Source organism: Labrus mixtus, chromosome 6 (genome assembly GCF_963584025.1).
Source record: "Labrus mixtus chromosome 6, fLabMix1.1, whole genome shotgun sequence".
In the NCBI taxonomy this organism is placed as follows: domain Eukaryota; kingdom Metazoa; phylum Chordata; class Actinopteri; order Labriformes; family Labridae; genus Labrus; species Labrus mixtus.
The window spans coordinates 13,531,661-13,548,688 of record NC_083617.1 but is presented as its reverse complement, the minus strand read 5'-3'; the positions used below and the strand labels follow the sequence as shown (position 1 = coordinate 13,548,688).

The following is a 17,028-nucleotide window of genomic DNA, read 5'->3' as shown; positions in this document are numbered from 1 at the left end:
CAAAAAGGGATTTTTCGACAGTTTGTAGAATTAGTTCTGCGCAAAAAAGCAGAAGGGGAAGCAAATATGTTTGAGGGGCGGAAAGCAAACAAGTGCAAACCATACAATCTGCCACATATTCTGAATGGAGGAGTACAGTGTTGGTGTGTTTTACAGAGAATGTGCATTCCTTTTCTGTCAGAGTCACAACATGCCATTTCTCTCGTAACACCACAGCACATTCTCTTTATCTTTTTCCAAGAAAGCGCTTACTCCTTCCCACGTAGCGGTGGAGACATTAAACATTTTCATGTGTGATAGCGAAGTCAAAGTCCCAAATATTGTTCTGTATTGTCACCAAGACAAATCAAGCATGAGAAGACAGCATCTGTCTGTTTCTTATCGCCGGCTCCTACCCGTATAAACATTCTGTGACGCTCACAACGGCCTCTGAAAAGGGGCAGAATCTACCCTCTACATCAAATTGAAATGTTCCGACTGAAATATTGTCGGGATATCAACATTGGATATATGTGCCTAGCCTGGTATACAGATCAGATGTTGCATCAGAGGGAAAAATACACAGTGGTTCTCTCCCCGGGCAGGCGAGGCAGTAAAGAATTTGAAAAAAGCAGTGATATCACTCTAGTGTCTCGCCGGCCTGCTGCACCATACAGCTCAATCAATGTTCATTTAGCTCTGATCACATAGAGGGATGTTTAAGTGCATCCCAAATCCAGACTGCACACAAATCTATCAAAGTTATTATGTAGAGTGATAAATACACTCCAAAGAAAAGCCTGTAGTTTGACTTTTAAAAGCCTTATTTCTGAGTTTGCACACGATTGTCCTATAATTCAATGCATAAATGAAACTGCAGAGCTGCTCAGTGCTGAAAAATGTTTTTATTATGATGCTATTTTGCGGCTCAGTTGGTAAAGAAGGTCGCCCATTTATCGTGGGGTTTATGTGGTATGATCTTTTGCTCCTCCTGTCCACATGCTTAAGTGTCCTTAAGGGCAAAACAATACCACCACCTCCACCAAAACCAAGCCTGATGTATTTGTCTGGATATGAATCCAGACTAATGCACCTGAAAAATGTATGTAATTTAGCATTTTTTGTCATTAAAGTTTGACATAAAGGATTATTGGGCCGGAATGTCCTCGGTTTTTTTATGCTTACAAATCACTGCAGATAGAATTTCAAGTCAGATCTGAAATCTTTTTTTCATTTCATACAGGAAAACGATGCATAACACAGATGTCTTTCCTTGTACAATGATGAAAGACCTTCAATATCACAAACTGAATACTCTGTTAAATTGCTCGCATTCTTGAGTCTTGGATTTAACAGGTCATCTACAGTATACATTTTCAGGGTCAACAATATGTAGCACTACAGAAAGCATGTCAGAGAGAAACTTTATTGTATCATTTTATAATTTAAATGGTTCCATTTACTAGAGTTGTCAAAAGGTGCTGCAGTATGAAAAATCCCATGAGTCAAACTGAGGGTCGACTACTTTTGAAATACACTTTTTTCCCCACAAGAATTCAAACATGATCCTGTCTGGGTGTTTTTTCTAAGAGCCTTGATCCTTCCAGCGCTGCCCGATGGAGCGGCTACAGAGGAAACTATAGGTGAGGGCAGGAGTCAGGAAAACCGTCTATGTTTCTCTGGATGAAGGAGTCACGAGCTCTGACCTTGTGTAATACGCCCCAGCATCTCAACTCAGAATCTTCTCACTCGCTTCTCAACTGAAGGCTTCAATTAAAGAAGACATGAAAGAAAATCTATTGAGCTATTTTGTGAGCATTCCTGTTGTTTGTAAAACAGTTCTTTATTATACGGCTATGTTTCTCAGAGCACAAGCCCAACACACTGTATCAGCAGATACAGCTGTCCTACTCTCAGCCTCCTATACGACCAGAAACCAATTTCGGCAGGCTGCAATGAAAAAAAAAAAAAAATCAGGCCAGTTCTCTGGGGAGAGATAGAGGTGCAGAATGTAAACTTCCCTGGCAAGCTATCCCCGGTGGATTGAACTGTAAAAAGAAGCTCTAATGCTCACTTCAATACAAGATAAACTGAGTGGACGGTTGGCATTACCTGATTAAGTGAATTGCATTACAGATTATGTAAGGACTGCAAAGTGCAATACATCTGTCTTTACGCACTCACAGAAATATGTTAGGACTTTTCTCTTGGCTTGGAAAACTGTAAATGGGAAATGTGATTCAGAATAATAGTTTATTTTGGACAACGTTTTTAATTTAACTACGGTACTTTTGTTTGTTTTATGGGCCCCCATAAAACGGTTTGTATCCTTGATTAGAAAATTGATACCACTCTATATGTACATAAAAAATATAAAGCTAGCACCAGCAGTGGGTTACAGATGGTCTGGCTGGATAACTACCTTAACTTAACGTGCCAAAGCAGATATAGTCGGACACACTGTCCCTAAAAAACATTAAAACATGTCATATTTAGTGTAGTTACAATTTGGGCACAAGTAGATCATTATACAATTACTTTTAAGCACAAATACTTCAAACAGGGAGAGTCAGCTAGCATGGCTGTGTTGCTGCTATTACATTAATGTTAGTGGCACACAGGCAAATCAAGTCAACACACTAGCCCTTTAAATCAAAACATGAATGATTAAAGGCAGAAAATATGGCACGTGCATATTTATAACATCTGACTCTCCTTTAGGTTAGGAAAACTGTACACACTGATGATTTGTTACTTACAACAATATACTTATTTAATGCTATTTGTATCATATAAGAGCTACAGGAAATTAGATTCTATGAAATACATGTTTAAAGGAAATTTGTACTATAGCTTGGAGCTAGATGAAAACACTGATGTCTTCAACTTGTAATGGGGAAACCTTCCCTGGCTGTGTGGAAATCTTTAGTCACAAATATGTGCTCTGCCCCTAAACATGTAATTTTTGCATTTACTTTCTGTTAAATGGTTAATAAAAAGGGGCATGTTAATTTGTAACCTTTTGACAGAGCCATGTCAGCTCTTTACCCCTCTTTCCTATCTTTATAGCTAAGCTAACAGGCTGACAGGCTCATATTCAGCATGCAAGACATGAAAGTGGTATCAATCAGTTCATCTTGCTCAGGGACAGAACAGACTGATGCCACTTGTTCAACAAATTGTACAAATTAAATCATTTTTCCTTTTAAGTTTCAGAGGTCTATGAGAAAGTTGCATCATCCTCGAGGCCCTTTCATGCCAGCTCAGCCGCTTTTAAAAGAAAATACTGCCTTTCAAAGGCTGGCTTAAGCTGGAATTTGAATTATGATCAGCAATGATCTATACTTTGCAGGTTGTAGAGTCACAGCTTTCGAAGCTACAGGACAGCAGCCGTAAAGGTCACTTGTTTCTCTAATTAATTACATACAGTTGTACAAATTGTATACAGTACAGTAGCTATCTTTGCTTTCAATCTGCAATTCTGAGGACATTTCCAAACTTAAATGCTGAATGTAATTTCTGTTTAAAGCGATACAATCCTCCAGCTGCTATTTGATCCACACCTCTCTTGTAGTATTTTTCATTTGTGCCTGTGAGACACAAACACATTACAGTGCACTTAATTCACCTTGGCAGCAAGCCAGGAAAAGTTAAGATACACACTTTGGGGAAAAAAAGAGAGAACAGTTTCCTTCGATAACAATGGCACACTTTATTGCTCTTTAGCTCACAATGGTTTTCTGTGCAGCCTGTGGTATTGCTGCAGTATCCTGTTATGGGGAACAATTCAATTCCTCTGACATAGGTAGAGATCAGAATAACAATCAGCAAAATACATCAAGCTATTCAGCCAGCCGCCACCCCTGGCTGTTCTATTCATAAATACAATCCAGAAAAAAAAAAATACATAGACATATCATAAAAAAAATGAGTCTGTTTAGTAAATGAGCCAACATATTACACAGAATTACAGACATTCAGCTACAGGATGCTTTAAGGCTTCTTTTATATCTGATCTGCTGCTGCTGTGGCATGAATATTTCATTTGGGTAGTCAGCAGCATTGCAGAGGCATATTTCATATTTCTATGCAAACCCTTGCACAGAGTAACTCGCATTTGCTTTGATGAATAAGTGATCTCTCTCACTTACTCCCAAACTCTCGGCCCCGCTCATATTGTTCGACTGTCAACAACAAAAAACTGCCAAAGATGTAACGAGCAAACAAACAAATGGATAAGTGAATGCACACCACTGATTGTCCTTGTGTAGCATGTGTGTATGCATGTCAATGACTGTGTGTGTGTGTGTGTGTGTGTGTGTGTGTGTGTGTGTGTGTGTGCGTGTGCATGTGGGTCTCTGGTGGCTAGCCAGAGTCTGAGCCCGTTCTGCTGAGTGGGCAGATTCTCTGGCGGAGTGTCCCATCGGAGTGACAAGTGCATTTAGAAACAGCCTGATGGAGTCATTAACGGTAGCGCTGCTCATTAGCAACACACGCACGAACACACACATATTCACACACACACACACACACACAGCCCCTCGGTAACAATAGCGTTTTCTCCAGGTTAATACAATGACAGTAGATAAATCCGATACAGCACATTTATAGAAAGCTATGATATGAAACATAATATCTTTTAAGAGGCTCGCTGACGAGCCTGATTATGAAAGCAAGCAATCACACACACACCCACAAGCACGATCAAACTATATTGATTCCATGAATAACAACAAAGCATCCATTATTGATCCTCTTGTCCTTTTTTGTGTGTGTATGAGATTCAAGCAAAGTCAAGTTACCAAGGGCATTACATCTTTCCACAGAATTTTTAAGAGAAAAATGTCTCACGCCTGTAACAGTTTCACTTTCACATAGGCTTTAAAATGATCACTAAAAGGAAAAAAGAAAGTTATAAATCAGGCACCATGATAAATATGTACTATGAAAGACAAACTGTCATAGTGATGGTATTTTCAACATATTTGTTCAGCGACATTATACCCAGCCTAATCAGTGTTGTGCATTACATCACAGCCATGTGAGAGGCAGAGAGGCATATAAGTGGGAAACGGCTTCAAAGGGAACATTATGTTCTTTCTGATTATTAGCTTCAAATGCCAGTTTCCTATTTGCATCCGATGAGTCATACACTCAGTCATCCAGCTTTATGTTGGGCCTGATTCATGGCTAATGCTCTAGTGAGGCCCCCAAGAGCCCGAGAATGCAGGAATCAAACAATCAGTGACACTTAATGGCGCTGTGTACATGATGAACATGCCACACAGCCATTCAGACACACACAACAACGATCCTTAAAGCTCCTGAGATGCACAGACAATTATGATCTGAACTGAAGGATGAGAAGGTGTGAGAGTTGCTGTAGACTGCAGCTTGATGTGACTCAATTCTTTACAGGCATAACCAGCTGAATGATGTGGTTTTTTTGTGTACAGCCTTTGTTGTTATCACACTCTGAAAACAGAGCTGTTGTATTGTAGGATAATAATGCGTTGGCAAACATTCAGCCATTACCTCGAGTCGGCCTCTTTTAGTGTGATTCTCAGCTCATTATATCAGGAGGAATTCCAACTACATATTGATGAATTACTCCAGTCAAGACAACACTTGTTAAACCAAGCAAAGGATAATAAACATAAGCTGATTTATGGTGGAGGCAGGACCCAAATACAGAAACATTCAACACAGCAGCACAAAGAGATTGTAAACTCAGCAATAACCTTTTGGGATCAAAGTTATACTTAAATAAATTTTAAAAAATGGAGGTTTTGCTTACACTCACCTAGCTGCGCCCTCTCCCTCTGGACATCCTTGAAGTTGAGCCCGCTGGTCAGGGTGCTCTCTCTGTATCGATGGAGGGCCTCCCGCCTCCCATTGGTGCCCAGCTCTCGAAGCACGGAGGGTTTGAGAGGCTCGGCCTTCAGACAGTGGGCCCATCCTGAGAAGTCTGGTACAGTCCACTTCACTAGGTCCTCCAGCCGCACAATCACCTTCTCAGACACGGCAATTACCTCATGCTGAAAGGAAGCAGGGTACAATCCAAATTACAATCAGAAGCTCACAGAGGGAGTTACATAAATGCAACTGTGCCGAGGTCATGGGTCACTTCCTCTTAAACACAGTTTCATGGCTCTGTTTGAATCCGTTTTGTTGAACAGACACCAAGAAACAAATCAGCAGCAACAGATTTGCTTTTGAAAGGTAAAACTATACCTCCCCCTATGAAGGAACTGCAAAAACAATGTGAGAATGATAGAGAAAAGCTAACAAAAATAGAACAGCTTTCCCTCACGAAGCAGTGCAATAAATACAACTGAGCAGAAATACTTGTATTCTTATTGTCTATACCCCTTTTACAAAACTCTACCTATTTAAGTCATGATTTCAAAACTTCTAAAGTTAGTTACATTCTAGTAGCAATTTGTTTGAAATTTTTTTTGCAAACTAAGCTCTTTTCTGAAATAGACTAGAATTTTTTCATAGGCTATTTTTTTTTTGTTTCGCTGTACTTCTAAAGCCAAAGTGACGTGATGAAGGAAGAATTCAGAATCTTTACTTTACACATAAATACTTATTGTCTCAAAACACTCTTCAAGCAGTAGTCCTTATTTAGGGGCAAGAGTATAAAGGTAATCTCAGTACAATATAAAATATCAAAAGAAAAAGCAGTACTCATCATTAATGGCTGCCTTGAGTGTGGTTTTGCTGTTGTTGTTGTTTTTTTTTGTTTTGTTTTGTTTTTTTGGCGGGGGTTATGCATTTCTTGATAGGACAGTAGATCGAGCCCCAGGTTCGGGGATGACAGCCGCTGTACACCACTAGGCTATACGGCACCCCTCTTATTCAGTGTTTCATATTTTTGATATCACCAAAGAATACATGTAAGAGAATTTAAGGTTTTAGTTTATAAATGTGGGGCATACTTTAAAGATATTTTGTTGTCTTGTTAACTACTGGGGTGAACTTATTCATGTTTTATGCAATAAAAATATACACATTTCAAGTTAACATATAGAGGTAGAAGTCGATTATTTCCCTTTGACAGCAGTGAAGTAGAGACACAAAGAAGCATCAAATGTTAATAAAGTTCAAGTGTCTCACGTGTGTACTGAACTACAGTGCTTGAGTTCCCCTTGTAATAATGTATAGTAGTACGTATTAAGTGATCTTAATCAAGGTCAAATATCTAGTGTCTTACTAAAAGTATTACAACAAGGACAGAGGTTAGATTGAGATTCAGAGTTAGTTGAGGAAACAGGACAAACAACACAACGTCCTTACTTATCCTCTTAATTGGTATGTGTGTCAAGTAGCATTATGGCTGTGGATGCACATTAATGTAAGTAAATTAGAGCAGCATGAATATGGATGATGTGGATAAATTGAATTTATGCCGGCAGTTAAATCAATGTCAATGAGGACGTCGGATGTTTTGGACTTTTTTGATTAGCATTTAGTTTGAGAACTCTGGCTCCTGATATCCACCATGAGCGCTGAGATTTCTACATTTTACTCGCAAGTTAAAACAGGAGAAAGCTGTGGTCTCCCTGACACACAATAAAACACAGACAGGAAACTATAAATGTAAATCTATAGCAGTGATGTGCATGGCTGAATAATGCAGTGCTGGTTTTGTGTACACACTTTACTCTGTTCAGTAGCTTTACTTAATAAGATTTGCTCTCTCCAGTATGTGCTTCTGCCTTTTTCCCCTCCTAAGGTTGATTCAACCCTTTTTAATAACTCTCAAACTTGAAAAAAAAAGTCCAGCATAGAGGGAAGGAAGCATAGATGCTTAAATGTGTTTCCATTTGAAGGGCTAATGGTTGAAGTATGTTACCAACAGAGTGGAGTGGCTTGCTGGAAGATGGCTATTACAGAAACGGGCAAATCTGGAGGACAGATGTGTACAGGCAGAAATGCAGACACCCTGAGTAGGTCTCTGATGTTTACCTTGGTTTTGCCAATATAGCAGGCATCTGTCTGCCTGTACACATTTCCCCTAAAAGAGCCTGTACATGACTGACTTTAAAATAACATTTATTTGCCCCCATACTGACATTTTTATGCACTGTGTGTAAATGTGGAGTGGGTGGACAAAATAAAAGCTACACCTATACGATCTAATAAAATCCAAAAGAACTGTGCCGTAAATCCTTCCTTTGTGAAGCTCAAGATGTCAACTTCTTTAAAGCTGCATTTTTCACCCTTAAATTGAATATTTCAAAGACTTCCCGGTATTTTGTTTTCCATTTTCTAAAAACAAATACACGATTTCTCTGCGTTTCAGATTCTCTCAGAGAGTTCTGTCTACACAATTACCCGTATTCAGTTCTCACATCATCTGCAACTACAGGCATATCAAATCCCAACCAGTTGGAGACAGTATTTCCTTATAAAGGAAAAGCCTGCGAGGGATAGCTTGATATAGCTGTGCCTCCCTCACTAAGTAGAAACATCAAACATGGGTTTTCGGTCTTCTTATAATGAGCTGTCTTCAGCTGTCAAGTGGTGGCGGGTGGTTGTAACCGGCTTTCCATGCAATGAAAAACTGACTGCTGTTTCTGCCTTAAAAAAAAAAGCAGTCCATTTGAATAATGTAGAACAACAGTAAATAGCATTCAGCCTGCAGCCAAAACCACATTGTACTCTTTCTCGACAGATTTAGCTACTGTACTTTGATGTGATCGACTGACAGCACATACAGAAACATAGCTGAAGTATTTCCATTCAAAACTGAAATAATGCACTGAATGTTCTCCTGCTGGTGTATGAGTCAAACAGAAATACTTCAAGTAATTCCATAGCACACCAGAGCACTCACACACAGCAACAGCAAGCTTAAAAAACACACTGCCTTTCTATATCAATCAGCCTGATGACACAGTGCCTTGTGTGAGTGTCAACAGATCCTGTTTGGGGACTTGTTCGACTCGAGAGCGAAACACAACAGGTGAGAGCAATTCAGCAGCTGTCAACACAGTCCAGAATATAATCAGTCTATGAACCCAGCTCAAACAGGTTACATCCATGAGCTTTGCCTTAAACTGATCCTTAAAACAGCAGCAGAAGTCCAGGGGCTCTGCTGTGTGATGCAGCACATACAGTCAGGAAGCTCAACACCAGCTTGTGGTTTGCATAAGTCATGATGTTTGATTGTGAAATGTTTAGGCAAATGCTGTAGATTTACGAAAAATACCGTGTTTCCATGAGAACAAGTCTGTTGTTCAGAAATAACAGTGTTGCCTCACTCTGGTTTGCCATCATAAAATAAAGAAACAGGACTCTTTGCTTCATTGTATAGTCTGAAAATGGGGAAACACAAAAAGATGACTTCAACTCATTTCTTTTAGTCCAGCTTTTCAAACAAAGAATTGACTGGTCAGTTATTGCAGGATGAAAACGGCATTTATCAGCATAGTTTTCCTTTATAAAAAAAAACCCCATGATTTTCTCTAAGTGAGAGAAGAAGACAAAGCTAGGTCTGTGACTGTGAGCAATGATTGTCAATGAGCGTCATTGTGTAATCGGATGATTTCATTAATCCCTTATCTAAAGAGTCTGAAAATAGTGAACAATTAACTCAGAATGTTACATTTAAATGACTTCTTTAATCCAATTTGCTTTTATTTCATCAACCAGTCATTGAATCCTCAAAATAATTTCCTGGCTGATTGAGAATGAAAATACTGAATTTGCAACGTGACATTTTTTGCCAACAGCTAATAATAAATGAAACTTAAAACCAGCTGTTAAAATAAATCTGTTATTGATTTATTTTCTGTCAAATAACTGTATCAACTAAGTGTTCCAGCACTGCTAGTAACACAACAAAGAATAATCTTTTTATTTGTATTATCAACCCTGCAGGGCTCTTCCACTTGCATTTTTGGTTGTAAAACTGTGCTTTGGAAACTTGCTGTTCTGTAAACGCAGCCTGTTCACACTGTCCTGTCATGTCGAGTTAGGCAGCTGATAGTTTAGCGGAGCAGCAGACACAGCCAGCAGGCCACTTGATAATATAGGTCAGAGGACTGTAAGCCCACAGCCAAGAGGTGACACTCCACATCAGCAACATACCAAACTGCCTGGTGTCATTTCACTGACACTTCCTGCACACATGCATTAAGAGCATTCAGATACTCTGACTTCTGCACTTCATATCTTAATGTACTGCTATTATTTCACCTCCAGGAAGTCAACACACGCACATACTGTCTAACTGCTCATTTTTATGATTGAGCTCAAATGCACAGTAACACATTAACAGCTGAATGTTACATTCAGTCTCCATTCTTCCATCAATAATTCATGTTATTACTGCAGCAGCGTGTTATCTCCAAAAAACATTACTGAGTGAATTTATTGCTCTGACTGCACATAATGGACTAAAAGTGGAAGGAAAAAAATAATCTGCTGCAAAACTGTAGATAACTCAATTCCAGCAAACGCATGACTCCAGCAATCTCATTGAAAAATTAAACTTGCTAAAATCCATATCATTCAATTTATATGGATGCAGTCGTGTATTGGTGGCACAAAAAAAAAAAAAGCACATAAGGAGGCATTCCCGGTTCTATATTGGGCGATCCAATTAGAGACAATGCCGAATAAATATTCCATATCGTTCCCAACAATCCCCAGCAAGAAACAGTGAGGGAGACATTCCTGACTGTCAGCGTTCTGCGGCGGAGCGTCTCATCGCTCGGACAGGACTTTCAGCTTCGGGAGTCAATGGGGTGCACGCTCCCAGTGGGTGGGTGTCTTTCTATACTGTGGGTACAAACACATACACATACACACACACACACAGTGCTCCTGTCATGCTGAGAAGGTTTCAGCCTGCTGCCTCTGAGAGGTCAGCACTGGAATTCGTAAGGCCAAAAGAGATTAGTAATTGAGGAATGGACATGGCGACATGGACAATGAGGAGACAGAGACGGAAAGAAAAAGAGAGGAAGAAGAGAAAGAGAAAGGAGAAAGAGAGAGAGAGGACGAAGGTATGAAACACAATATGAGTTCATTATCTTCCTCCACGCCCCATGCCTGACCTTGGCTTCAGTGTCCCAATACAAACTTATCTTGGAATTAAAAAGCAGCTCTGGGGAGTAAGCCAGGCGCAATTGAATTAGAATATGTTTTCCTGAAGTCTAGATAGAGTTCAAGGTATTATATCTAAAAGGTGAGAATTATTGTACATAATGTTCTGCCACTTAATGCATGCAGTTTATTCGTATGCATAAAAAGTCGCTGTAATATCTGCAGGCTGCTGAGCTCATCTTTTATTCACTGATTCCATTAAGAGATTGCTCAGGTGATATATGAACTGAAGCATTCTTTTGCGGTTATAACGACAGAGAAAAATAGCGAGATAACAGGAGGTTTTCAAAGCCTCTCTGAAAAGTGGGTGAGGCATCCATCATGTAAGGTGACACCACAAAAAAAAGCTCTGTCAGCTCCTTTGAAACGCTGAATCTTTGTACTCTTGTGTTTTAGCAAATAAATGCACACAGAGACAAAAAGGGAGACAAAATGCCTGATGATCCCGTGTGCGCCATCTAAGAATGAAAAATATTGGCTGCAGCATTAAGTAAAAGCTTCTCATCTGCGGCTGCATTCTCCTCAAAGGTTATAATAACGATCCACTGTAGCTGGGGGCACTGGAGTCATGCATCAAGGCAAATGTTTGCCTGTTCAAGTGGTTAGTCAATGACAAAGTGGAAAAAACTGGAGCTTAAGAGCACCAAAAGGCCCTGCTGTGTTGACAAACCTGGCGCTGTTGAAACATATCATTACTGAGGCGGGAAAGACACAAAAGTTTAGTGCAAAGAATCAGATGATTGTGAAGGACGAGACTGACATCTCCTTTACCAATGGGAAATGTTAGCAGGGCTTTTATAGCCTTTGAAGTCCAGGGTATTCCATTTTAAAGGTTTTAAATTACACTATCCTAAAAAGCTGGTAATAATTTACATGCTATTTCAGCAATAGTGAGGAATTCACTGGAGGGCAGTGTTCAGAGTTAATGACTTGTTCTGCGGCAGGAGGAGGCACACATACACACACACACACCATGAAAGCCCCCCTCCTCCCTTCTCCAATAGCCCAACTCTAAATTCCTGCCATTGTTGTGTGAATGGGGAGATTTGGTATAATGCACAGACTGGCCAAAGACAAGGCAGCAGTAAGGACGCTGTAAAAAGATCACAGTAAAAATGTGCCATATCACATTTACACTGGAGTCATTCAGGAGAACGACCTTATCCATCAAAATGCTGGTCGCATATCTAAGCCACTTACACTTAATTCAACCAGCATCCCAGATGCTTGAATTACCCATTCAGGGTTTTTCCCTTAGGAAAAATCAAAGAAGCAGCAAATGAATACAATCTAATTTCCCTACAAGCTGGCTTTCCAAGCACTGAAACACATGCATGGACTCCTGCCATGGACTGAAGAAATGGCCCTGGATGCATGCCAAAGTGTTTTCCACAGCAATCAATACTGGCCTACTGCTGCAGTCCCCTGCCTGTCAGTGTGTGTGTGTGTGTGTGTGTGTGTGTGTGTGTGCGCGTATGTGTGTGTGTGTGTGTGTGTGTGTCTATGCCAAAGCCTTGTCAGCTAGAGGGACAGAATAGAGGAGAAGCGAGGTCAGATGAAATCAGAGGTGATGATAATAGCACATTAATATAACATGATCCAGAAATATTCTCTGCGGTTGTAAATTCCCATTAAGAGCACCTTGCTGTATTTGCACTAAAGTGGGATATATAGTTTAAGATAAGCAATAGCAATTAAGCCCCTGAAGCGGAGTGTACAATAAGTGGGTGTTGTGCAGGGTGAGCTGTTATCTCCACATGGCTCTCTCCTGAAGTCCAACAGCAGACAGAGGCAGGCCAAGAAATAATGTGTCACTCAGTGAGTTTTAAAAACACATGTGACTGTTTAGTCGGTGGCAGTTTGCAGGCAGACAAATAGAGCAGAGGCCCCAATAGAGGGTTTGTCATAATGGGTGAGCAGCTCGGCACAAAGCCTGTTTAAAGAGCAAGCAGAGCTCAACTGGTGGGGGTAAACACTGCTTGTCAAGCTGAGCAACAAAGAAAAATAGAGTTTCCTCCACATATGGACTTAATAATTAACTCAATAGATTAATAAATTCCCCTCTGGTTTTGTTTATCAACTATTCAGCATACTCAGGCGCTGAGACTTTAAGTTTATTCAATGAATCATTTTTTTTTTTTTCTATTTCCAGCCTGGGTTTTAAAAGCTGGCTGCGTTTAAAAGGAATTGACCTCTGACTCGGTGACAGAAGAAAAACAAGCACAGTAGGTCATGGGTTGGTTCCTCTTGTCACTGCATAGCGCAGCAAAAAACACAGTGAGGAGAGGCTGGGAGCGAACAAATACCTGAGAAATAACCAGGAAATTACATCATACCTCTGCACAGAGAACACAAGTGAATCAGTAATCCAATTCGAGTGAGCTAGCTATATATTAGGCTGTTGTGATGTTCTTGAAAGAGTGGTGCCTTGTGGTATTTGGAGGATATTGGCTTGGAGCTTAAGATAATACTGATCTGCAAGATATGAGGCTAGATTTCATACAGATATGGAGCAGCGCAGCAGCATCTGTTTACATGTCAAATAAAAAAAAAATAAAAAAAATCACTGTCTGTTTGTATGTTGTGTGAAAATATTGAAGTGTAAATCCAACATGATCTAAGAATAAAAGTCTTGAGCCTCAATGACACCAAGCTGTGCCTCACCTCTCAGTGCTGCCTGTGCTCATTTAGCACTAAAATCTCGTGAAATCAACACACTTCCTGAGCGCTAGATGCTATCATTTTCATATCTGTATGACTCACTCTGCTAATTTTCAGCCAGTCAATTACGGATTTACAATTCTGAGCAACTCTGCAGCCATTAAACTGTCTCTACGTACTCCCAAAGAAACATGACTAATGATAGGTTTATAAACTCCACTTCCCAGTGAAGCTATAAATGAACTCTCGTTCCCTCTTGTTTACATTTTAAAACAAACAATCTTTGAACACATGCTTTACTAAGGTGAAGATTTAACAGCCAGTGAGGTTTTATGTTTTTTTATATCACAGTTATTTTTTATTTTTTATTTTTTTGAGGCGGGTTTACCCTCCCTGTTTGTTTTTTGGATTATAGCTTGCATCTGTAAGCGCTCCTAGCTGACTCATGCAGGACAGATTAGTGTTACGGGGCAAAGTCAGTGAGAATCTGAGCGTCTCAGTGAAGGTCATAAAACTGACTTGAAGTTGTCAGGGCAATTTTCACTGTGTAATATACTGTAACTACTCTGATTCGCTGTGAGCAGGAGGGTTTGACAGGGCCCTTTAATTGAGGTCAGCCTGCAGCCACTTACATTACACTTAAAGATATCATCCTCAAATTATTTTATTGGATAGTTTGACATATTCTGAAATCAGTCTGCAGCTTCAAAGCATCTGCAGGGTTGTGTGATGCAAGTTGCTGCATAATTCATGTTTTTATTCCTCTTGTGATTTCACTCTTATCAAACACACAAACTGTATCATGCTGTGCTGCACTATATGTCCCACAAATTCTTTGTCATTTCCATTTGCATTGCTAGTGCAGCTCCTAATTTTTTCCAGATATACCCAATGGACTGGAATGTAAGCACTTAGCAATGCAAATAAGTCTTTGGGAAAAGGGGGCGGAGCTCATGTGTCGTTGCGCAAGTGTGGCCTCAGAATCGGCGATGCATGCTCTCAAAGTAATTACTAAATAATTGCGGCGTGTTAAAGGCTAAAGCGGGAGGGCTGCAGGAGATGATACCCGTTTATAGAAGAATTCAGCCACTAAGATGATAGCTTGTCTAAGCAGCGGAGCCATAAATAGCCACCTTTCTCATGAAAGAGAAATGTGATAGCCACTCTATTACTCAAGAGGAAAGAATGTAAGTAAACCATCAGCGGAAGAGTCGACTACAAACACGGCTTTGTCCTTCCACATAAACAATATAACAGCAGCAGAGAATCACTTCCAATCCAGCCGCGAGTGATCAAAAGCAAAGAGGAGTAATTAAAGTGCTGTTGTCGCTGCTGGCGGAGGAATATCAGAGAGGAAGAAAAAAAAACAACACGGCGTTTGTTTAACTCTCGATATCGGAGTAATGCCATTCACAGCAGCGATGTAACCGGATCACAAGCGCCTCATATGGCCACAGTCAATCATAACTATTGCTTTTCTGTGCCAACAGGGGCGTCATGCAACACAGAGGCGTTTTTTTTTTTAAGTGCTGCGAGCTGACAATATCACATTGTTGCGGATGGAAATGTCCACATGGAAAATTATGCAAAGCTTGGAGAGTAGTTAAAAACGTGTCAGCGCTGGCTTTGCTCCGCCGCCACGCTTTATGACTCGCTCTGCCTCTTTCAACATCAGGCGGCATTACTAAATATCTAATAACTATCAGAGCGACTGATCTGAGCCAGGTTGACCCCCATGCATTCATTGTCGTTTCGCAATTTCCGCCCATATGCCCGTATTTGACACGCTTTACCAAGAAATGAAATGACAGAGTCTAGGCACAGGATTGTTGCGGATTTTCCCCCTTTATAAAACAATTAACCCCATAGAGCGCAGCAGCAACCTTATTGAGCGCAGCTGGACAAGTGCACATTCAGCAGTTGACACCACAATAGGCAAATAGGCTAAAGTAAAACTGGAGAACAAACACTGCCGTAGGTCAATCCTTTTACTGCTCGGATACATCAATGTCAGTATCAATACGCGCGTTTATGAAAGCCTGCCTCAGGAGAATAAACATCCACTGCCAACTCTTAATGCAGTAAGGATGCTGGTTAATAAAAAAAAAAAAAAAAGCCTCGCGAACAAGGAAGAACAAGCAACAGATAACAAACACACAAAAAACACATCATTTATAAATATTCACAAGCCGATTAGTCCTCCTACCTCTCCATGGCTGATCGTCCGTCCCTGGGGACTATCCTCGGGTAGAAAATAAAGTTTAGAGCTTGATAAAAGTTGCTTGCTTGTTCTTTCTTCCCAGAGCAGCTGAAGCTCCGCTATGCAAATAGGTTCCTCCGGTTTACATCTGACGAAGAAAAAGTCTCCGAGAGACAAAATCCTCGCTTTGCCGTCCCGGTGAAACTTAAAGGCTTTATAGAATATATATGGTCCATGTAAACCGCAAGACGAGCCCACCCACTGAAGAGAAGAAAAAAAAACACAGAGGGAGACATTAATGAATGGCTTTAACAACTCATTTAGTAAACAAATCGTGGCAAGGTGGACACAAACATTTTAAAGATCACTGCGTGGTTACACACGTCCTGGCAAATATCACATTAGGGTATTTCAGTTTTCTGTACATAATTAGTATCGTGTAACTATTTTTAGACGTTCAACATATGACACAGATGTGGTTCTACTAAATTTAATGTTGCAAAGTTTTGTGGATTAGGCACGTGCGTACACTGTAGAGCAGGTGGATTATCGTAAAGCGAAAATAAAATAAATCGACGGTTGATAACAAACGTTACCTTCAGTGAGTTCGGCTCCATCTCGACGTTATGAATTGATTAAACTCAACACGCTCTCCAAACTTGCTGGCTTGAATGGATTTCCGAAGGTCCTGCAAGGAACATATTTCGGTAGAGTTTCAAACACCGTGTATTTGTCGATAAATTGTCTTTGAAAAAAATTTTTTTGTTAGGTAAATACAAATTAACAAATATTGCGTTAGGTTGTGAGAGTATTCTTTTAGTAAACCTACAATTGTGATTTTTTTAATCATTTATATGAATCCAATACGTGTATGTAGGCAAAATATTAGAATAAAATCATAAAAATATGAAGGATTTTAATTAAATAGTGGACTGTAGTTGTGTATAAGAAGATATTATGTCGTGTAGTATAAATAATCCGCCAACAAAGGCGTATTTTGTGGCAAATGTCTGCATTTATGGGCTTTTTAAGATTATTTACCTTCCAGGACTTGTGTAAAAGACGTT

At 40.0% G+C, this 17,028-nt stretch overlaps 1 protein-coding gene across 2 annotated transcripts in view; it reads right to left on the bottom strand.

The window, feature by feature from the left end:
- The window catches only part of arid5b (AT-rich interaction domain 5B), a 75,944-nt gene extending 59,294 nt beyond the window's left edge, over positions 1–16,650 (bottom strand). Inside the window, exons 1-3 of one of the 2 annotated variants that reach the window (XM_061040086.1) lie at positions 16,558–16,650; positions 15,968–16,222; positions 5,777–6,017 (exon numbers count right to left, since the gene is read on the bottom strand). In XM_061040086.1, coding sequence (XP_060896069.1) covers positions 5,777–6,017; positions 15,968–16,222; positions 16,558–16,578 — 517 coding nt within the window. In that variant the 5' untranslated portion in view covers positions 16,579–16,650. The remainder of the gene's footprint in view (positions 1–5,776; positions 6,018–15,967; positions 16,223–16,557) is intronic. The other variant, XM_061040088.1, reaches the window with a different exon arrangement.
- Positions 16,651–17,028: the final 378 nt, after the last annotated feature.